The sequence below is a fragment of the Lygodium microphyllum genome, chromosome 14, assembly GCF_053477565.2.
Source record: "Lygodium microphyllum isolate KBCC chromosome 14, Lygodium_microphyllum_v1.1.10, whole genome shotgun sequence".
In the NCBI taxonomy this organism is placed as follows: domain Eukaryota; kingdom Viridiplantae; phylum Streptophyta; class Polypodiopsida; order Schizaeales; family Lygodiaceae; genus Lygodium; species Lygodium microphyllum.
The window spans coordinates 136760496-136784866 of NC_141148.1; the positions used below are offsets into that span (position 1 = coordinate 136760496).

Genomic DNA, 24371 nt, shown 5'->3' on the forward strand with positions numbered 1-24371 from the left:
ATGATTGAAATAGATGCTTCATGACATTCTCATTTGTCATCTCTTCTTGCGAGTCTCCCATCTTGTTGAAAATTGACGCAGCGCTTTCACGTCGGGTTCACCAGAAATGTCGTAGATTTCGTGTAAGAGCTGCTGAACACAGAGTTCAAGTTGTAGCAAGGAAAGAAGCTAACAAGAAGAAATCGAATTTTTGATACCAAAGTTTACTATATTCCTTGTCAAGTAAATTACATGAGGTCCATGTTCAGAAAAATCTGTAGTATCTCAACCAGTTTTGCATTCAGGTGTTCGAGGACAGTTCTGCCATTGGCACTTAGACTTGATAAGTTTTGCTGGGTAGCAATCCCTATGAACAATTTTTAGAAATCCATACAATGTCAATACAATGAAGTTCTGCGGGCAGCACTGCTCACTGTGCTAGTAGTACTGGCCTGGGACATTGCAGTACCACCACTGCTTTCAGGACCATCATGTGCAGTTGGCTGCAGAATATCTTCTGAACTGCCATATTTGACAGTTTGTTCCATGGATAATTCCAAGGATTTCCTGGCAGTCACATTTTTGAGGGCTTCCACATGTGTAGATGTGTCAGTTGACCTTATTTGCCGTTTTAGTGGGCTCTTGGTAATCCTACGCTGGAAGTTTGGAGTTGCTGTATTACACTGGCTTGCTGAATAAGAGTGGTCTACAATACTAATTTCTGAAGATGAGAGGATTGAAGTTTTACTACTCCTTGACTAACTGCCTGAGGAGCTAAAAACTCTAGAGCTGGACGTGGAGCTTGACAGTGTCTCTGAGGAAGTGTGCCTCCTAACTCCAGAAGCTCCATGCCTTGAAGTGACATTTATAGCCTCCCTTGGGTAATTTGAAATGGAAGTACGAAGGTTAGATGGTGGCTCTGAGTTTAGATCAACTTCTAAAAACCTGTAAACTTTCCCTGGTTTAAGCTACTAGGAAGTACTTTTGAGAAGTTTCATCAATTAAGGAAGCTGGAGAAATCCTTGTAACTCTCATCAGGGCCTCCAATCTTCTCCACAGTGAAGATCTGTGCCGCAGGATTGATCTTGAAGATGATGTAACGATAAATCATAGACTGCATTTCTATAGTCGGACTCGGACAACAAGCTGGTGCAAGCTCCCAGGATAGGCAATATGATGGTGATCCCAATCTCTGGATGAAAAGCGGCAGCAACAGTGGAAGATTCAGAGGCAAAGTCCTCAGAATTCGAGAGAGAGAGTGTTCGCCACCTCTTCAGCTCCGTCTGCCGTTTTCACAACACTCCACCTTCTTCATCTTCTGAAGAGCTCGTTCATCGTGTCTTCGTCAAATTCGTCTCCTTCAGCAGCTCTAGACAACATTCATCTTTGTCCTGCATTCAATAGCAGCTTCATCCTCAGATTCTCGACTTTGCAGTAGCTTTAACGCGGTCTTTATCACATCCTTCTCATGGAATCCGATTAGCTCTTCAACGGAGGTGTCCACAATCTATTTTTGGTTGTGGATTCGTGCCCCCCCTATCGTCATCTTGCAAAGACTCGTTACTACCACAATTTCATATTCCTAGTTGTCAACTTCATCTGGAGGTCGAACCCCTCGACATCGGCTCCTTCCTCCTTCCTCCACCCGTCAGATTTTGCATCTTCGTCTACTTCACCAATAATAGTGGATCCCCTCCCCCCCCGAACAGGGCGAAGCGCTAAGCCTCCTTTCTCTACTCTAAAAAAGACATACGCTTTTCTTGGAAGAAGAGAGGCATGTCCAGCCCTATCCACTGAGAAAGCAGAAAGCCTAGGAAGTCTTTGAACTCGTCCTTTTTCGTGGTGGCTCCATCGGGCAAAATAATTGAACAAGTTTTTAAACCTGTGTGGGATATGACCCTTGGAAATTTCGAAATGCATTGGGTTCAAGGTCCATTCCACCATGAGAAATAGCCTCGTAGATTCCATACAATTCCCTTGTATCAAAATTGAATAAGAACAAGAGCGTGCTAGGGATAACCTGCTCCACCAGACTCTTCTTGCAAGTGGCAAACCAAAACCCTTATATCAAAAACACTCTTGCTTGGTATGGTTGTTGCACATGAAGATAACACCAGCAAACTAGGCCCAATAGCCATCCTTGTCGAAGCTTGACACGTTCTATGGGAGCAGCTGCAGTGATTCCTCCCATCAAAGGCAAAGGCATATGAACCCTTCTTCTCCATGGCATGTAGTGCTAATGTATCTTCTTCAAAAATACTTTATCCCGCATATTACGTTGGCCTTGTTCACGTGCAACCTTTATCTTAATAGCTTAAATGTCGGCTTCTACAAAGCTTCCTTTGATTCCATGATATCCTGCACTTTTGTTGGAATTCATCATTGAAATTGACAACATAATATTATTATTTGGCATCAGTTTTTCATATTTTTCTAACACACACACAACATGCATACAAACTGAAACACACACAAACACACAAGTGGAGTATGCACATTGGATGCGGGTACTGAAAAGGACGGAAAGATAATGCAGCAATCACACACAATGAAACACACGCGAAAAGATAACACATATGCACAACAAAAATGGAGGTGTTTACAGCTCGGATGTGCAACAGCACGGCAACGACTACGACCACGACCATGACTATGACAACCACGATCACGACTACAACCATGACCACGACCACGATGTCACGACCACAACCACAACAATGAACACCACGACCACGACGACCACGACTACGACTACAACCATGACCATGACCACGACCACGACAACGACCATGACTACAACTACGACTACTTATATAGAGATGAAGAGAGAGACAAGAGTTAGGGAGAGAGTAAAGTTAGAGAAGAAGAGGAGAGAAGTAAGAGAGGTAGAAATAGAAAGAGAGATAGAGAGAGAAAAGAGATAGGGGGAGATAGAAGGATTTAGGGAGAGTATAGGAAGAGAGAAAGAGGGAAGATTGAGGGAGAGAAGGGTTGAGAGAAGAGAGAGGAGAAAGAGAGAGAGATCCGACTAGAGCATTTGACACCCATAGTCAACACACCGTGGAAAACACAAGCACAAATTGACATTGAATTATGGCAAGAAAATCCACCACAAAACAACAGTTATAATACTTGAGGTAGGATTTCAATATTCAAAACCAGCCTTTCTCAATGGCTCCACTCTGATATCCTATCAAGAATCACATGTGGGAGACCTTGCTTGAGTTGCTGCACTAAACACACACCATACACATAAGAGGAAGCTCACTTAAGAACATAAGAAGACAAATGTAGGCCAAAACATTTTCTTACTAGTTTCTTCTTCTTATTCCACACATAGTACAATGTACACAAAGTATAGATAAAATACAACATAAAGAAAAGTGGCCTACTACATCAAATAGTGTATAACTAACTATACTAATAAAGTAGCACTATAACTATGGCAGCTCTAGGTAGGTGTAATAAACTAAATATAATAAATGATAAGTTTGTGGCCATGTGAGGATCATAATGATCACTAAAGTGATAGTGTAAATGTCTAGATCCATCTAACCAAGTGGCCCATCATCAATGTCTATGCATGTTGAGCTTGCCATCTAAACAAATCGAGCACTATGATTTGCATGATTATTGCAACCTCGATGAGGTCAATAGCAATGCCATCTTGAGAAATAATGTGGCCCAATTACATACTGCCAGGAACAACAAATAAATATTACAAAGGATTTAAACTTGCCTCTTGGCAGTGTGTTATGTAGAGCTAGAGGTGCATCAAATGAAGCATTTCTTTTCCAAACACATTAAAGCCATCCAAAAATACTCTTATAACATCATTCAGATAAGGCCCAAATATCTCTTGTATGTCTCTTTAAAAAGAGATGGGAGCATTTTTTAGGCCAAATCACATCACCATATAGACATACAAATCCCATGTTTTGATGAAAGTTGTTTTAGATTGACTTTTTAAGGTAAGTCTACTTGTTTGTAGCCACTGATGAAGCCATCAAGAAAGGAGTAAATATCATGGATAACCACTTTAAACAAGTCCAAAACGGTGGCTACGTTGAGCTTGCAATACAGTCAACATAGATCCACACTTCATGTTCTTCTTGGGAATGATGACAATTAGGAAAATTCATTTTGCTCAATCTACTAGGACTATAAAGCCAACTCATAATAGTCACTCTAACTCCTCTTTGAACTATTTGACCTATTTGTCCATGTGAGGGTTCATCTAGTATCAATGCATCCAAATTGGAATAACATCTAATTTCAAGGGAATTTGGTGCTGGTAGAATCTCAAATCCATTCCTTTTATATTTAAGTTCTCCCAAGTGAATACATCTTTAAACTCAGTTAGTAAATTGATGAGTTTCTTGTGGAATTGTGGCTCTAGTTTGGGCATTGATCTCTAGTAATTTGGTATGGACCAAGAAACATTGTGTATAATGCATCTTCCTTCACTCTTTTGACATTTTTTATTTGCACATGAAACTCTCGCTCATGTCTCAATACTTAGTTTATCTCCGCTTAAGCAATCTCATCAGAATCAACATCTTGTTTCTCATAGTTTGAGTTCTAAATTCAAGATTAGTTTGGAGTATGTTCTCCTCCTCCTTCTCCAAAGTTTTATCAAGGAGGCTCTATGATTGCATATACTATTTGTTGATCTATAATACATAAATTTCACACCAAGGTTGTAAATCTACATTAGCCTTTGGAAATTCTTCCTCTTCCTCATCACACAAGTCTTCTACCATGTCAAGACTATTGTGGTCTACAAAGTGTGGTAAGGAAGGGATAACATTTTTAAACAACACAATCACTTTATGTTCATTCCTATGAATTGTGAGTTTGTCTTTATCCCAATTATGGGTTACTCTTGCTTGGTAGACCCAAGGATTTCCAGATAGTAGGTAGTAATCTTCACTTACATGCTCCATAATTAACACATTGACTAAAGAAACAAAGAATTGAATTGCAACAATTTCCAGAAGTACAGAGAGTATGGCCAACTCCTAGCATGTTTCCTTTTTGTACTCTAAGCTCACTATCTTTTTTTTTTGCTTCTAGTGCCTCCAAGATTAACCCCTAGGGTCTTTACCATGTCTCTATCCAAGGTGATCTTTTAGATTCCTATTGTGCTCCCCATCGAGATGATCATTTGGTATATGACTCTTCTATTTGCCATGATAAACCTTTGGCAACTTCCCTTTGTGAATTCTAGGGTGACCATATAGGTTCTTAACTCCATTGGGTTGCGGACCCTCTCTCATAACTTGCTTGTTTCTCTTTCCTATGGGGTTGGTTCTTCCCATCCATATTCATGCTATGGTTTTGACTTCATAGACTCTAGGCTTATAGCCGTTTTTGGGATTGGGTGATTCCATTTGAGGTGTGGATTTATCTTCCTATCTTATTGTATTCCCTAAGCCAATAGGGTATGTGCATCCCACTACCAGCTAGATTACGGATGATTCATCTTAGTATGGATTTCTTTTGTTTCTCATGGGTTTTATTGTCATGCTTATCATTTTGCTACTGTAGAGGATTTTACTCCATGCTTTACCTACTAGACCAACTTTTGAGTTTTTGCTAAATTAGTGGTGAATATCTCATCACAGTCAGCTCTCCTGCTAACCATCCTACCACTTAATTGCCAGCTTTCTCTTTATCTATCCATAAAGTGCATGTGGGTTTCAATGCATCTTTGTTGTATGTTTTCACAGATTGGGTTAACACATGAATATCCATCCATTTTTGGGGCTGGGTGATTCCATTTGAGGTGTGGATTTATCTTCCTATCGTATTGTATTTCCTAAGCCAATATGGTATATGCATCCTACTACTAGCTAGATTGTGGATAATTCATCTTAGTATGGATTTCTTTCATTTCTCATGGGGTTTTATTGTCTTGATTATCCTTTTGCTACTTAGAGGATTTTTCTCCATGCTTTACCTACTAGACCAACTCTTGAGTTTTTCGAAATTAGTCGTGAATATCTCATCACAGTTGGCTCTCTTGCTGACCATCCTACCACACAATTGCTAGCTTTCTCTTGCTCTATCCATAAAGTGCATGTGAGTTTCAATGTATCTTTGTTGTATGTTTTCGCAGATTGGGTTAACACATGAATATCCAGCCATTTATGGGGTTGGGTGATTCCATTTGAGGTGTGGATTTATCTTCCTATCTTATTGTATTCCCCAAGCCAATAGGGTATGTGCATCCTACTAGCTAGATTGTGGATAATTCATCTTAGTATGGCTTTCTTTCATTTCTCATGTGGTTTTATTGTCTTGATTATCCTTTTGCTACTATAGAGGATTTTTCTCCATGCTTTACCTACTAGACCAACTTTTGAGTTTTTTCTAAATTAGTGGTGAATATCTCATCATCGTCGACTATCTTGCTGACCATCCTACCACTTAATTGCTAGATTTCTCTTGCTCTATCCATAAAGTGCATGTGGGTTTCAATACATCTTTCTTGTATGTTTTCACAGATTGGGTTAACAGATGAATATCCAGCTCCATTAGTTCCTTGATCCACACTTCTTCTTATCACTCTCTTGGATGCCCCTACATCATCTTCATCTCTCTTTCATTTTCTTCTACAAGTACATTCGTGTTTTATACCTTTGCTAAACATGCATATACTAAATATGCATCTACTAGTGATTCCCAGCCAATTATGTCACGAATGTCTTGTTAAACATGCATACACTAAATATGCATCTACTAGTGATTCCCAGCCAATTATGTCATGAATGTCTTGCCCTGAACAAGACATTTCACTATTACTAACTTTTGTCTTTTCAGTTGCATGCAAAGCATATGTCCATATTGCAGCCTTTGGATCACTTGACCGATCATTCTATCTAGCTGTAGACCAAAATTAGAAGCATGTACAACCGCATAAGCATTTTTGATAGCTAAGTCTTCCAACAACTTTTGCATACCTCCCTTTCCAAAATGCAAAGCAAGAGGCAATCTCGTTTCTTATACATGGATCTTGCCATCTTTCCAAAAGATGAGTTGTCGTGCCAATACCTTTTGAAAAAAATACAATCCTTTTTTTCATGCTGCAAACTTTCACACCACATATATCTTTTCCATGGTTTAAGGGTTGCTGCCAGTCCTATTATGCCTCCACAGAGACATACCAAAAACACAAGACACACCGGTCCGCCAAAACAATCCTATTGCTGCAGGAAACTACTTGAACGAATTCACGGCCATTAAATACACATAATATTCAAGAGAAATACATAGACATGAGATACATATCACATTCATCAGCATAGAATTGTTGTCTTGAAAGATACCACACAAATTTACACCATCACAGCCATTCCTAATCAAATAACTTGAAGTAGACTCCACCAATATTTAGGAAATAGGTGCACAATAATAGAACCAGACATAAGCAACCAAGAATCTAGTGATGTTCTCCCTCATATTCCATTCATGATCAAAAAGCAATTGTCCAAATACAACTAACTGCCTGACGTTTTTGACATGCGCCCTGACTTTCAGGTGAAACATCATATGAAAGCTAAAGGCTGTTTTACATATCCTGAACCTTCAAGCCTACATGCACAAAAATACTAAGGTATAAAATAGCAAATATATGGTGGAATCGGAGCCCTAACACTGGGCACAGCCCAGTGAATGACTCGAGAGTCATGACTTGAACCCATAAGCATGTAACTAACGACAGAAAAGATAAACAACTAACTATTATGAAAACTAACTCAAAGAACACAATTATACCCTGCCAGAGGCCTTGCACCTCTTAACAAGCCACACTGAGCTACCATGAGTAGAGCCCCTCTAGGATTCTCATAGCCCTCTTGTGTAGTTGTCTAATTGGTCCTAAGTGTCTGTGAAATTAAAATAGCAACTAAGTAAGCATGCCAAGGTAGAGAACTCATTAAGTACAATGACATCCATACTACATCATGGAGAATAAAGATATAGAACCATGACTAAATCGGTAAATCACTACTCCAATGGTAAAGAGTAGAAAAAATAATCAAGAAACATGTCGATGGCACTCCAGCATCTGTATCATAAATAATGTATGGCAATATACCACACAACTTGAATTTCAAACAAGACATTTCATCTCCAAAGAAATATGCAAGATAATCTAAGAAAACTTGTAAAAGAAAACAAAATAGAAGTGCATCTACATCTAGATCATACTCATTCAGAGCTTCAATTTGCACTATATCATCTGAACAATATTTCTTTGCATCAATCCTAACTGATATAACATATATCTCCTGACTTTCAGTTCGATTTTCAAGTTTCTGAAACACTTGATCTTCAGGTTGCTGCTGTACCTGCTATTTTCTAGCTTGCTAGAACACTTCCTTCTGCATTTCGTGCTTTTTAGGCTTCTACCATACCATTTCTTATTGTAGGAAATTAGGTTGCTGGTGTAGGAACTCAAGTTGTGAAAATTTAGGTTCTAGGAATTCAGGTTGCTGCAACCCATATTGAAATTCTGCCATAACTAGCAAACTTGAATAATCCTAAGTTGCTGAAATCTGTAGTAAACCTGAAAATTTTAGCAAATCTAAAAAATAATCTTGTGGGTAAAGGATTTGAACACTTCCTGATGGAGAAAACCACAATATACTTTTGAAATTGTCATCTAACTCATCCAATATCCTCGTAGCCATGCTTAAAAACCGATTAATATGACCCATATCAACCATTTCCTCTATAGCATCAACTACATAGATATCATCTATTGTAGGTACTTGCATGATTCTACTCACTTCAACCTCATCTCCAAACTGATTAAAATACTCAAAAACTTCAAAAATATTAGATTGAATTGAGATATCAACAACCTGATTCTTATCTTGATCATTCACATCTACATTGTTCACTATAGACTCAGATGCTTCCATATCCTAATCTGGAGATTTTGCTTACTGCTCACGATAAAGTTGTATAGGTCCGAAATTCTGAAATAATTTATCCAATTCAGCCCCTAAACTTCCCTGAAATTCAAACAACTCCTGCTCAACCAGAAAGTCTTCAAGATGTTGTCTTGAATCATCATAAATTGTAGAAAGAGCAATTTGCTGTGTAGGAACTTCATTTTCAACCATGTTGGGTTGCTCATGATACCTATGAATCATGATATCCACATCCACTCCAAACAATAGCACTATGGATAAATTTCCTTGAAGAAAAAAATCATTCTCATAAATACTCATTGCAATAGGCTTGCCTTCTTTCTACTCATTTAGGTTTATCTTCCAAACTTCATCTTCAACTACTCTTACTGATCCTCTCATAGTGTGCTCATATCTCTGCTCAACTTGAAGAATAACCTTCTGTCCTTCCTCTTCATGCATATCAAAGTTATCCATCTACTTAGAATCTGTAAAATGCTAATTTTTAGGTTTCCTATTGAGTTTATTTTCAGGATAACCTGTTCTTGAGTCATGAATTAATTCATTTTGCTCATTCCCTAACATGTACTGAAATTCAGGCTACTCCTGATCTTCAAGACAATTGCTTGTATGCTGTCCTAATAGGTTTTGGACTGCACAATGGATAGTTTGCTATTGGAAAATTGCATTTCCTTCAATTATGGGAAAACCCTGATTCTCTTGAATGATGCCCTCGACATCTATCTCCAAGATAGGGACTATAGAAAAATTTGCTTGCATGCATAATTATTCCTCATCTTGTTCCATTTCATCAATCATATCGACTATTTGTGCATACAGATCCCCAAGAATAACATCTTAACTTGGAATATGGGAATAAGCCAACTGAGTATACAAGCTAGCAATTTCATTATCTTTAAGCAAAACAACTTTATCAAGAGCATCAATAACCTCTGAACAATGAGAAACTTGCAAATCCAATGCATTCTTGACATGAGAAACCTCTTGTTGAAGCAATGCTTTCTCTGCCTGAAATCGATGAATAATCAATTGCTACAATTTTTGTTGCATTCCTCTCATTTTCCAACTCTGAAGAAAGCCATTGAATTATCTCAATTGAAGATTGATTCATAAAGCATAACTCATTTAGATCATCATAGAAACAACACAAACTGAGTGATCTCTGCAATTTTTGACTTTTAGGCTGTTGTTGTAAACCTAGACATTGTTGAAAACTTTTCATTTGCTACCCAAAAACTTGCTGAAAATTGATCACTTCCTATCCTAAAGCTTGTTGTCTTGAAAACTGCTCATACAGGCAATTAACTTGTTGAGAGTTAAGATCAGTAACTTGCTGAATTTCTTTAGGCTGAATAGTGATGACTCGGAATAGTAGTCAGCATGGTGTAAATACATATATCTTGCAAAAATACATCCTGAAATGATGGATTTGTACTACAGTTAGTGGCATTTAAGGTACTTGTAAAGCCTCTTCAGTGAAATCTGACTCCTTTGCTGCATAATCTTCCTCAAAACTAGTAAGAGAACCAAGAAATTCATCCACAATAGCATCCTCATTGAGAAAAACATTAGGCTCATCAGTTTCATCCATGCCAACAACATATCCTTAGCTTGAAGATGACTCAAATACTTCAAGGGCCTCAATAATGCTTTCTTCAATAATAGTCTCAGCCTTGAAATGAGCAATATCTAGATTCTTTGCAATAGATGCCTTCATTTGATGGTCAACCTGGTCCTCCACATACTTGTTATCCTCCATCTCCTTGAGTAGATAATAGCTAGATGATTTTACTATCTCCAACTATTGCCAATCAAATCTAATTGAATGCTTCAAAAGAATATTCACAATGAATGCATCAAACTTCAACATAAGCCTATATTTTATTGGGTAGAGAGAGCACACAACATCTAATACATAAAAGTTTTCCACAAAAAATTGCCTTCCACACTTCTTTGTGAATGATGTCTTCTCTAGGGGATGCTGACTCCTCTCTTCCTCCTAAATCTTTCAAGGGCATACTTATGTTTCATCTACAAAGAAAGGTATGTTGAAGTTTTCTCCTTTGTGTAAAGGTACAACCATGTTAATCACCAAAAAGGCTTATGTTGCCTCTACAAAGAAAGATATGTAGAAGCTTTTTCCTTTGAAATTTGATCCATATCTTCTGAATCCTCAAGATAAGAGAGTACTTATGAAATTCAGATCATTCTTCTAGCAATGAAAAAAATAACTTTTAGTAAGGAAATTTGTGATGATGAATGAGGGCGATGAAGTTGAAACTGTACCAAAGAAGGGAAAAGTTCAAAGAAAGGAGAAAATAAAGATTCAAAAGTCAAGGAATAGCCTTGTATTTATTCTTTTGTATATTTACACTACAGTTACGTTGCCTTTATATATTTGTAAAAAGCTAAAAAGAAGGAAAAATCCATGAAATGGACTCTACTATCTCTAAAGCAAAGGAGACAACAAGAGCATATTCTTGGACACATGGTAAACTCTTGTTGGCCATTTCTTTAATCTAGTGATGATTAAGAAAAGTGTCATTTTTTACATGTTTTAGTCTAATGTTGAGATTGAGAGTGAAAGTTTGAGCTATAAGCTCAACATATGTGGACATTGCTGATGGATGACCTAGCTAGATGGATCTACATGCCTAAACTTTAGCATATTGGCGGTTATCATGACATTCACATGGACATTGACTCACCATTTCTTATGTTTAACTACTCACATCTACTTACAACTAGCATAGTCATAATGCCAATCGATTACTATAGTGAATTATGCACTATTTGACTTAGGAGACCTTGCTTTTCTTTATGTTGTATCTTATCTATACTTAATGTGCATTACATTACATGAGAAAGAAAAAAAACTAACAAAAAACATTTTGGCCTCCATCTCTATTCTTTTATTCTTGATTTAGCTTCTCCTTAAATATATTATGTATGTTTAGTACAATGGTTCAAGAAAGTTCCCCATTACACAAGTTTTCTCACTAGCTTATTAATTTTAGGACATATGTCAAAGAGAACATCCAAGATAGAATATTATAAATCTAGTCTGAACATCTCAATATATGTAGTACAAGGATACTATTGAATGGTAGTCTTGCGTTATTTCCTTCTATAGAATGGGTATAGATTGATTCTCCACCTAGAAATATACATGTGTCCTTTTCATTTTGGAGTAAAAAATAGAGAAAAATTAGATGATTATCAAATAACTCTCAAATGTTACAAAGTATATATACTTGCATAAGGAATGTCCTAAATATATAAAAGTGTATTATAGAAATGCAAATTTGTTGAGAAATAACAAATGATGTATGCTCTAGGAAGAGATCTCTTGAATCCCATATACACAGTGAGGAGAATGGAACAACCCAACTACTATAAAGCATTGTACTTGCAAGGTGAGAAATGCAATATCATGATGCTTTGTACTTTTAGTTACTGTCATTGTTATTATCAACCTCTTACAAAAGATTGTATTTATGAGTCTAAGCTTCCATCTTGGAACCTAATTCACTTGTGTAATAGTTGGTCTATTCATTATTCATGTCACTATGAATCTAGTCTTCATCTTCCAACCTCCAAAGTTGCCATGCTCTAGATCCATGACCTTTAACATGGTATCACACCTTAGTCAAGAATGGATCAACTCTCCTCTCAACTCTACTCAACCTCATGTTGCCTCAGTTTGAAAGCATGACCTCAATCCTCACTTGGATCTCACACTCATTGTTTGGCAGCATAGCCACACTAGACTTGCAACACTTAGATCATTTATAACTCTCTCCATAGGCCATATCTCAACTCAATTTCTTCTAGAAAGTTTCTCTACACTTCAAGCCACTTCATCTCATCACAAAAATTGAACCAATTGATGCATGGAGCAGCCAGCATTGCATGATTTTTTGTCACTGTAATTCTATGCTAGATTCCTGTCGTACAGCCTGATCTACCTCTATGCGCCATGATTCACCCTACACATATAGGGATTTTGAAGGCTTGTACATAAGATATATCCCACATAAATATTCTAGCAAATGATTTAGTGTAGCTCCTACTACAAGAAAAAAATTAGATCTACATGAAACCCTAAAATAGAGACTCCATAGCCTTGAAATTCAAACTCAAAATTCTCTTCAATTTCTCATCCTTCTTAGTCAACTGGAGTTCTTGTCATTCAAATCTGATCAATTCCAGCAGGTATAACTTCAAGAAGAAGATCTAGAGCAATCTCGCATGAACTCAAGCAGTCCACCTAAAGATCAAAAAGACCACCTGAAATTAGGCAACATCCAGCCTGAAATCCAGCTAGTATCTCTTGATACTAACCTAGTGTTTCTTGGCACCTATGTTTCTTGACACATCCAAGAACAATTCATTTGCTGGTTTTACTTCAGTTATGCAATGAAAAACATGAATATTTTTAATGTGGAATGCCCAATTGATTAAATTTCTTGTAAGCCTCAAGCTCATTGTAAAAGGATAAACACTGCCCGAATATACTCGTGGTAATACCTCCTTCAAAATGTCTGAACTTGAGAAAATATCCAAGTTCAATGGAGAAGGATTTCATGCCTGGAAGGAGAAGACCATGTACCACCTTATGCGAAAGGATTTGTGAGACTTGTTTTAGGATGATGCAGCTAGCAAAAAGAAAGATGATGAAGACGGGTTTGTTGAAGAAGACTAACTCAAGACAAAGGAGTGGAAAAAGATGAACAACAAGGCTCTAGGAATCATTACCTAGGGACTAAGTGATGATGTGCTACATCATATGTCTGGCATAAGGGATGCTAGAACTACTTGGGAGGAACTTGACAGGATGTTTGGTACCCAAGCAAAGAAATCAAAGGTAAAATTACTCATGTAGTTTTATAAACTGGATATAAAAGACAGTACTTCCATGACCATACACATTAACACTAAAAATCGATCTTGCAACTCTTAAGAAGAATATTGATGAAGATGAAGCAATAGATGTACTACTTGCAAGTATAAATAAGGATCCATATGAGAATCTTGTATCCACCCTAAGTAATGTTCCAAGTCTCTCACTTAAAGATATTGAGCACTCTCTTCTTGATGAAGAGAATAAGCAGAATAAAAAGAATGCAAATGATGGTGTCCCATCATCTAGGGAAAATCTCTTATACACCAAAGGAGCTGCTAGACCCAAAGGAAGAGGTTGACGATTCAACATCAACAACAAACATTGGATGACATGTCATTATTGTGGTTATACTAGCCATATAGCCCGTGAATGTTTCCACTGTAAAAGAGCACAATAGATGCAAAATGGCAATCGCTAGAATAAGTTCATGAATGAAAGAGAAGAAGATGCTTCCTCCATCAACAACAACTCTGATAGATTGTTTTGAAGATCTTATGTTTTCCCATAGTGGATTTTTGTTTCCCTTAGTCACTACAAGGGTACACACATATAGCGACGCTAAGTTGCGACGTTTTTTTTTTTCAGCGTCAGTATTAGCCTCGGTATTAGCGTCGGTATCTGCGTCTTTAAAAACGTCGGTATTATACCGACGAATGCAAATACCGATGTTTTTAAAGACACAGATACCGACGACTTACTGCGGCAAAATTTCGCCAAAACCCGAACATTTGTATCATTTGAGCGCGCGAAGGCAGAGAGAAAGAAAGGATTGTGAGCAAGAGAGGTGAACAAGGTAGGTGAGCAAGGAAGCAAGCTGCGAGCCGCACACGAGGAGAGGAGCGTCGCCCGCACGAAGAGGTCGTGGAGGAAGAAGAGAGCACGATGGTATGCCCTGTTTTGGTTTCTTTACCATCTTTGTTTTGCTTTGCAATGTAGGTTAGAAAGTGTTAGTTTGTCTTTGATCTTTTTGTTGCTTTGTGTTTTTTTGCAATGTAGGTTAGGAAGTATTAAAAGAGAGAGAAATGGAAGCGAGTGTTTTCAAAAATTTTCTTGTGTTGGTTTTTATTCTCTACAATGTAGTACGAAAATGTATATGTGTGAGCATAGTTTAGAGCCGACCTCAAAGATAGATAAGTTTAGAGCCGACCTCAGAGATAGATAAGTTTAGAGCTGAACTCAAAGAGATAGGTACGAAAATTTAAAAAAAAAAGACGTGAAATATATATAGTGGAGTGGTCCCAATATACAATATAGAATCGCTATTAAATTATCATTCCATTACATCGCAGTCAAGATGTCTAGCACTCACGACCAACATGGTGGTGATTGTGAGGCTTGGCTCAATCAACGTGTCCCCTGTCCATTCATGCAATGCAAATTGGCCATTTGTCGGAAACGTCATTTGTCCATAGAGCATGTGCAATGGTATGGAGAGTTTCGAGTTGAGATAATCGACCAAGCAGTCTTGAATTACGAGATTGCAATAAGTTCTCTATCATTACTATATGACATGTAATTGATTTAAGTATAACAATTTGGGGTTATCTTAGAAGTTAGCTCCTTAATGTCCTTTACAGCGTCAGGGCCATGTCGATACATTGCAGTTCGCAGATCTCTTGCGTCCAGTAAGATGAGTTCGTCCGCGATCTATACAAATGCCGTCTGAGATAACTAACTGTCTCATAGAAGGTGATAACTCTCAACCCCCTTCTATGGGTGAGAATGCTCGAGACATGGACAATCCTCCTGCTTTTTTGGAGCCCGAGTTAGAGGACATGATCAAATCATTTCTTTCGACGGACTCGGAATCCCAAGATCCTTTAATTGCGGAGTCTGCCATTCCATTGTATGATGGGAGTCGAGTATCCCGTTTGAAGACACTTCTTGCATTGTTGAGCATACAAACAAAGTATGGATGGAGCCATGCAAGTGTGATAGAGCTATTCAGGTATATTATGATGTGTATGATTCTTTATTGAAAGCCATTAAAATGTGCTATATAGCACTCTAATAACGTGCTTCATTGCAATTTGTAGAACGTTGAAATCTTATATTTTGCCTATCCAAAACACAATGCCAAGCCTCGTGACGATGCAAGACAAGTGTTGCGAAAGCTAGGCATGGATTATAATTGCATTCATGCTTGCCCCAATGATTGTGTTCTCTTTCGAGGAGAGTTTGAATTGTTGGCCACATGTCCCAAGTGTAGTGCGGACAAGTATCAAAATGACTTGCAAGGACAGACTGTTCCGTAGAAGGTTTTGAGGCACTTTCCGCTGATACCGCGTGTTCGTCACATTTTTCGAACCAATATTTTTGCAAATTTGACTACATGGCATGCAGAAAATCAATCCACTGATGGTGTACAACGTACACCAGCTGACTCAGAAGCATGGCATCACATTGACGAGAATTTCTTTGACTTTGCAAAGGAGGAGAGGAATCTACGATTCGGTCTTGCCATGGATGGGGTAAATCCTTTTGGTTTACATTCCACCTCCTATAGTGTATGGCCCGTGGTCCTTGTTAACTACAATATACTGCCATGGCTTTCCACCAAGAAAGGACATCTTTTGCTCAGCTTGCTTATGCCTGGATGATACAAAGTCAAGAATATGGATGTCTACCTCTCTCCACTGATTGATGAGCTAAAGGAGTTGTGGGAGGGAATTGTAGTGGAGGACATGAGTAAACATATTGCTAGGTGATCTGCAACTATAAGGGAAATTCTTATGTGGACCATGCAGGACTTTCCAGGTTATGGAGAATGCTCTGGTAAAGAGTGTTTTCTTATTTTGCTAGTTTTCTTTGAGCGATGTTGGTATTATGACATGCCTCATTGTACACGTGTGTTCTGCATGGCTAGTCACATTAGATTACTATGCATGTCCTCTGTGTGGACCAAGGTTGGATTCTCGTATGTCAAAATCTATGAAGAAGATGGTATTTGAGAGACATCGGGCTTTTTTGCCAGAGGGTCATGTCATGAGAGAAAGATTTCTTGGTCGCCCTCCTGCGAGAATGAACGCACTGAGCTAGTTTGATCGTAGGATGGTGGACCAAGACTCGCTTCCTAGTGGAATGCGACACTTCTCAATTTTCTATGAGCTGACTTATTGGAAAAAATTGAAGATTAACCACCTTTTAGATCCCATGCACATTTTTAAGAATGTGGGTAGCTTGCTATGGGACCACCTCACTGGGCATCGAGAAACACTAGGAGAGAGGATGGATTTGAAAGCAGTGGGAAAGATGGAACCATATTGGCCTGTAAGTGGCGTCTACGATCGAGTGCAATTGCCACGCGCTCCTTTGGGTTTTATCTGGCAATGAAGTGTGACGAGTAAAGGAAAACATCAAGTCCTTTCGCAGGCCGACTGGCCTAATGCGTTCTCTCAAGACAGCATTCACAAAGGATGACCAACTGACAGGACTCAAATCCCATGATTGGCATAAGATGTGTCAGGTATGTACGGTATGAGGCTGCATATGGCATGATTCTGCATATTAGATTTTAGAATCTCCATTTGTTTATACACAATGTTAAGATCATGGTTTTCACAGTTCCTATTGCCGATTGCAATTGCGGGGTCTCTGACATGGGAGGTACGGACAACCATTTACAAATTGTCCGAGTTGGTTCAGTTTGTCTCCCAAAAAGATATTCACACATCATCGATTGAATCCGCAAAATTCATGGCAGTAGAGACTGCTTGTCTTTTGGAGAAGTATCTTCCCACTAGTATGCTCATGATACAAACCCATCTTCTAGTGCATATTGTAGATGAATTGCAGGTTGCAGGTCCAGTCCATACTTGATGGATGTTTTTTCTTGAACGGTTCATGAAGACCTTAAAGGGATTTGTGTGACAACGAGCTCATCTTGAGGGTAGCATGGCTGAAGGTTGGTTAGTGTCGGAGGCCTTGGTGTACATTTCTGAGTGGTTGTCCACTGTGGACCGAGACAAAGGCTTGATATGGTCACTTAAGGAGCATGATCGTCTGAATGGAGATGTCCTAGTGGGAAACGGAATAGAGAAGAAGATGGACGCATCCATAGAGTCCAAGGTGAACTGATTTTGTATGCTGCATAGCGCTACGATGGAGAAGTGGCTGTAACGGTATGAGGATGCTCGCGCTGAGTGAGAGTCTGCAAGATCTGACTTTCAACGGCTGACTTTCGACGGAGTACGTGGCAACGGCCCATTCGATATCCAAAGGGGCTTAGAGGAGATGCCTCTACTCATGTCCACTAGATGGCTACATGAGGCCCTAACCAAAGCATCTCAAGATGGAGAAATAGTTACTGAAGAAGAGTGGGACTTCTCACATGGATGCAATCCCAAGGTATGGATGCAATCCCAAGAAATTACAATCTATACTGCAAATCGCAACTAATATACTTGTTCTTCTCCTAGTATAAGGTCCATAGTGCAGCATGGTCACGTGGACGACATTTCAGAGTAGAGCACATTGACAAGTTACGCTCGACAATGGACTGTGGAGTGATGGCAATGTTTGAGTAGGAAAGCCGATGATGTGCCATAGATCCAAACCGTGTAGTTGCAGAGATGGAGTATTTCGGATGTTTACAGAGTATCCTTGCAGTGGACTATCGAAGTTTCTCCGTTACCATATTTGATGTGCAATGGTTCAAGGTTACTCTCGAAGGAGCAGGTGCAATTGTTCGGCGAGGGCCGAGTGGCTTTGTTGAGATTGACTCAACGAAGAAGTGGACCGATTTGAGTGATACATTTGTTTTGCCAAATCACTGTGAGCAGGTAAGTGTCCCTAATACTTGATGCGCTTTAGCAATCTCAAAGTGGACTTTTATACTAATCGTAATATGGATCAGGTCGGTTTTTTTCCCTAATCCGCAACAACCTCAATGGTGGTATGTCATTCCCATGACATCTAGGAGTATCCCAGTGTTTGCCAGAACCCCCGTACCGATTGTAGAAGAGACACCTTTAATAGCGGCAATGACAGAAGGCATACAAGAAACTAGGATGAAATGCTTGGAGGACCAAGACATCTCACCTATGGAGATAGAGGATGGGTTTTTTGAAAATGAAGCAAAGTCCTCATTTTATGGAGAATTTTGTATAGACCTTCCGGTGTATATTGAGCTATGTCAAGATGAGATTGTGGAACCCTAAACAAAAGTGACTCGATCAAAACGTTCCTCCCACTACATCATGTCCACTTTTTGCAAATCGGTTAGGACAGTTTGTATGTTTTTGGAGTATCGTATTTTGTATTATCTAATTTTTTAATTATTTTAAAATGAAGTCTTGCAAATTAAGTCTTAGTTTTATTATGTCTTGCAATTCATTATCAGATTGACTTATTTTTCCTTGTATGTGCAAGTTTAGGATTTGGGCATGGACGGCAGGATGAGCTAAGATTTTACAGATGAAGACATCGACGCGATGCTAGCGCGTTTCTCACCGAAGCAGCTAGCATGGGTCGGAGATAGAGCCGATGCACATCTTTTTCGTTCCACCTCAGCACGATCGGCAGACTCTAGACGGTCCGATGCGTCGATCTCCAGTAGACGCAGTCGCAGGCCTCGCTTTGCTTCAGAGTCACGTGGTCAAGGAGGAGGTAGCTCCTATTGTGGGGACGCGGATGCAGTCTCCCCCACTCGCACTGCCACCAGGGAGTTGACACCGTCTTTCACTGGCGGTGGTGGGCAGATGTCTACTGCTCCCACTCCTTCAAGCACCCCACCGATCACTCCCACTCCTTCATGCACCCCACTGATCACTCCCAGGGCTGACAAGAAGTACACAAAACCCACTCCTCCAGGTATGTATTTTCGCATGAAGAATTTCGCAGTAGCACTTATCAATTCAAATTGTGTTTGACACATTTGTATTAATGTCCTGAAAGTACCCGTTTGCAAAATCTTGCAGGTTACTCATATCTCATAGATAAGGCCTCTGGCCATTTATACATGAATGATGATGGAAAAGTTGTCATCTCTAGGATGCATGAGTTGTGCCAACAAGTATTTTGGCACAACATTACAGACAAGTGGAAGGAGATCCTAGATGCCAGCAAGGAGTAAATAATCGATACATTGTATCGAGAGTTCCCTCAGCCCTCTAGCAATGATAGATTTTTGAGAGGGTGGATGATGATGCGTATGCGTGACTATCAGTCGCATAGGCGGTTTGATGCACGCGAAGTAGTCAAGCAGGGCAAATCAAAGCCGGAGTGGCTGGATACAGAGGACAAGAGTAATCTCCAGGATGAGGCAACATCCACTCCAAACAAGTGGAAGCAGCAGAAGGACGCAGCAAAGGCGCACTTGGACGTAGGATCGATGCATCACCTTGGTCGGCGGCCACGCAACATTCATGGCAAATTTTGTAAGTATTAATAGGGTAGAGTACTCTAATTTAATGACATCCATGTTGGTGTATGTATTTTAAACATGAATCTCAAGTACATTTTTTTTCAATGTTTGTGTGCCACAGGAAGGTTTTACGAATCGCGACCCGACTGCACTGGAGGTGACATATGGGGAGAAGCATGGTTTGAGTGCCCTAATCGAGAAGCTCTATGCTCGCAGAGGACCGGTAAGTAGTAATAAATATCATTCCTAATTTGAGAAATCAATCATTATATGTCAGTTTGTATTTGGTACTCACAATTATATATGCATTTGCTGTTGCAGACTCCCTTCGATATGCCACTATAGCGATACGAGTTTTCTAATGCGGATGAGTCGTAAAGAGCAGATTAGGCTACATAGGATTACTCCCCATCTTGTATTATGTATGGCATTATGGCCTCTATCCTCCATATGTAATAGCAAAGTATATATGATTTAGACTTCTATCTTGTAGCATGACTCCATATTTGCTTTGTCGTAGTAGCACTTCTCAATTTAAGTTCTGTCATTTTCTTTATCAATGCAGTGCACATTTCTGTTAATTAATGTCATGAAAGTACTTGTTTGTAAAGTCTTGTAATTATTTGGGATCGATTGTCTAACTTGTTTGACAGCAGGAATTGTCTCTTAGCCCTATGTGGCTCTAACTATGGCAGGGCTGCATCTGCAGCTCTGCCACAAAAAAATTTTATTCTCTGTAACCGTCGGTATCCACGTCGAAAAAGTATTCTGCAATCATCGGTATTAGTGTCGGAAATTCATTGTAACCGTCGGTATTTTCATCGGTATTAGCGTCAGTATGTGCGTCGCTAAATAGCGATGCAAATAGCGATGGTTTTCTAGCGATGCTAATACCGACGCTAATACCAACGATGGGGACATTTTTTATATATAAAGAAAACGTCGTTATAAACGTCGTTATAGCATGTATATGTTGTAGTGAGTGGATTTGTTTTGTAAAACAAAACCCTTACCACATATGTAAAGTTTCAAGCTTTAACTTGACTAGGATGCCTATGAGCTAGTTTCCTGAGCCATGTCATTATGTAGGGGGAGCAAAAGGTAGCAAGTGTACAAACTCATCATTTGAGGGGTGTGTTGAGAAATGGAAAATGATGTATGCTCTAGGAAGAGATCTCCTAAATCCCATATGCACAATGAGGGGAATAGAACAACCCAACTACTATAAAGCATTGTACTTACAAGGTGAGAAATGCAATATCATGATGCTTTGTACTTTCAGTTAGTGTCATTGTTATTGTCAGTGTCTTACACAAGATTGTGTTTGTGAGTCCAAGCTTCCATCTTGGAACCTAGTTTACGTGTGTAACAATTGGTTCATGTCACTATGAATCTGGTCTTCATCTTCCAACCTCCATAACTGCCATGCTCTAGATCCATGATCTTTAACCAAATTTCCTACCTAATCTAGGATAGTCTCGTGCTGATGAATGTTGCATAAACTTTCATCTAATTAAAGTAATTAATATTTCATATAGAAAATAATATTCTTTGGATTTAATTAGAAAATTGGAGAGAATTTATTGTGTCCATTTATAGTAAAAGTCAAATTGGTAATGTCCAAATTTCCATAGTTTACGCTAAGACTAAAAGTGAAGTTATGGTCCACACATTGCTTTATTTATAGTAAAAGAAAAACTAGTAACATCCAAATTTCCATAGTTTGTGGCAAGATTGAAAGTGTAGTTGTGGTCCACACATTCCATTCTTGTTTATCTAATTCTTGTTTTAATTTTTTTTCCAATCAACTGATAAAAGGTAAGCTACTTCACATACTAATTTATAAGCTAATCATTTGGTTAGTGTTTGTCAAGTTGAATTTCTTTAGAAACATAAAACATCCTAGCTTAACAAGCTCCTGAGAAAGGTGGAGACTCTCTAGCTTTCCTTCAGCAATTCCTTTTATCATATCGAAGACAAGCTCTGTTGTTAGTTCTTCATCCTTAATCTCTATGCATGACTGCAAATGCAAAAGCCAATGGTGAATATCTTGAATTACAATAATTAAAGTTTGAAAATAAAATGACTATCAAATAAGGAGATATGGTTCATTTTCACTTTTTCTTTTATGTATAGTCTTATCATACAAACACATAGACACAGATATATAGTAGTAGAGAGAGGCAAACATCCATGGGTATACACATGTACACTATGTGTGTGTGTGTATGTGTGTACATTCATGCATGCATGTGCATGTACTTATAAATTTGAAAATAAATATATATGTGAGTGTGTAGATGCGTGCACACATACACACACACACACACATCCATAAAGATGTATGTGTTAGAAAAGCAAAAAAGAAGCAACATAATAAATGACAAAACATCGATGAAAGAGATGATGCACAAGAGGTAACCAAGACTTGGAATCCCCAAGAAACACTATCACAATGGGTGAGGGCTAGCTCATATGCTCCACAAGCTCTTCCTCTCACAACACCAAGAATCTACAAGTACATGAATGAATGATTGTGATCACAATCTCTCCTTTCATAAAGAAAAACCATAAAATAGGTTGGCTAATAATCAAATAAAAAAGAAATAGGCCATCCATAAATAAGGACATGGGATTCTTTAAACATACAATATGACAAGTTCTAATGTCCTCTCTCTGACCACAAGTGGACACACAAATAATAAGGACACCCTAGATACATCATGGATGCTTAAGCAACATGTACTCCCCCTCGATGCACCTCGATAAGAAAGCACTCCAAAGAAGAATTCCATATGCTGCTATGATTCATCTTTGAAAGCAAAGTACTCAAACTAGCTACTTCCACCTTTTATAGTGATAGAAGTTCCATGGATAGCTCGCCATAATACCAACTTTCCTCTAATAGAGGAAATGCATGGCCTTTGAGTCCCTTCATGTGAGACCACATGAATGCATCATGTCACATGTTCCATCATGAAAATGATGCTAGAAACATTGGTCCAAGATTTGGGTCACCAAAACATATGAACTTGATGACACATCAAATCCACCAATAACAAAAGAGCATAAGCATGCCCTCTCTCCATCCTTACACTTGCTCCTTCTGGCTTGGAGCATGTGAGGGTGGGTTGCCATGGTTGGACTAGCCCTCTATGAATCAATCTCAAAGATGAGTCATTCTTATCTCTATCCTTCTCTTTGGATTTGGTATCCTTCTTTAGACATATGATTGTCTTTTCACAATAATAATAACAAATGTGCTTCTTCATGGACTTTGAAGATAATGCCAATCCTATCTCAACACTATCACCATCTACATGAACCTTTCCTTATCCCTCTAGCAGAGATTCGTCATTTTAAAAATGAGAATTGGAATCATCAAAGTCAAGATAAAGATTGGAAACTCAGACCCTCATAGCTTGGGCCAATATCTCGTAATCTGGAGGAAGCTCAATAAGAACCAATGTAAATAACTAAAAGGAAGTATAAGCTACCCCCAAAGTGAATAATTATTCATGGATAATCTTGAACCTCAATAAAAATGTTTGTATAGTCTCCATAGTTAAACTTGATGTTATAGAATTGACCTTGAAGAGCAATAGCCCTCGTGGAATTTTTTTGTTGATAAAGCTATTGTGGCTTATCCCAAACTTTGGTAGATGTCTCTAAGGTTTGAATGGTAGGAGAGACTATTGGATGAAGCAAGCATACCAAAGGTGTAAAGGGCTTGGCATCTTTACCTTCCCATTTGGAAAGATCCTCTTGAAAATATTCATTGCTCCTCTTCATCCACTCCAAGGGATTTGATGGATGCTCTGGCTTGGGCTCAAAACAACCAACAACAACCTATGAAAGGTCTTTTTGACACAAACCAAGCCTTCATACATAGCTTGTAATGAGCATAATTAGGGCATTTGAGTTTTCATCATTGTTAATGCAAGGCCATGATGATATGATGATGTGAAAAGAGAAAGAGTATTCATAGAGTTACCTTGGAGGAAGATAATTGCAAAGGGAGTGTGATCACTTGTAAAGATCTCAAAGCATGTGACAAATGCAAGGTTAGAAGAAATCACATAGGCACAATGTGTGAACGAATTTGAAATTGGCTTCAGATGAGAAAAGGATTGAGTGGTGATATCACCCATGCTAGTAAAAATGCAAATAATGAGTTCCA

At 38.7% G+C, this 24371-nt stretch overlaps 1 protein-coding gene across 4 annotated transcripts in view; it reads right to left on the reverse strand.

Moving 5' to 3' along the window:
- Nucleotides 1-24371, reverse strand: part of LOC148026152 (uncharacterized) — a 145424-nt gene that overhangs the window by 105085 nt on the left and 15968 nt on the right. For 2 of the 4 annotated variants that reach the window (XM_087692197.1, XM_087692194.1), the window contains one exon: nt 21860-22211. The exons of 1 other annotated variant lie outside the window; for it this stretch is intronic. In XM_087692197.1, the coding sequence (XP_087548323.1) occupies nt 22032-22211 (180 nt within the window). In that variant the 3' untranslated portion in view covers nt 21860-22031. Of the gene's footprint in view, nt 1-21859; nt 22212-23934; nt 24010-24371 lie in introns of those variants that run through there. One more of the 4 variants, XM_087692196.1, reaches the window with a different exon arrangement.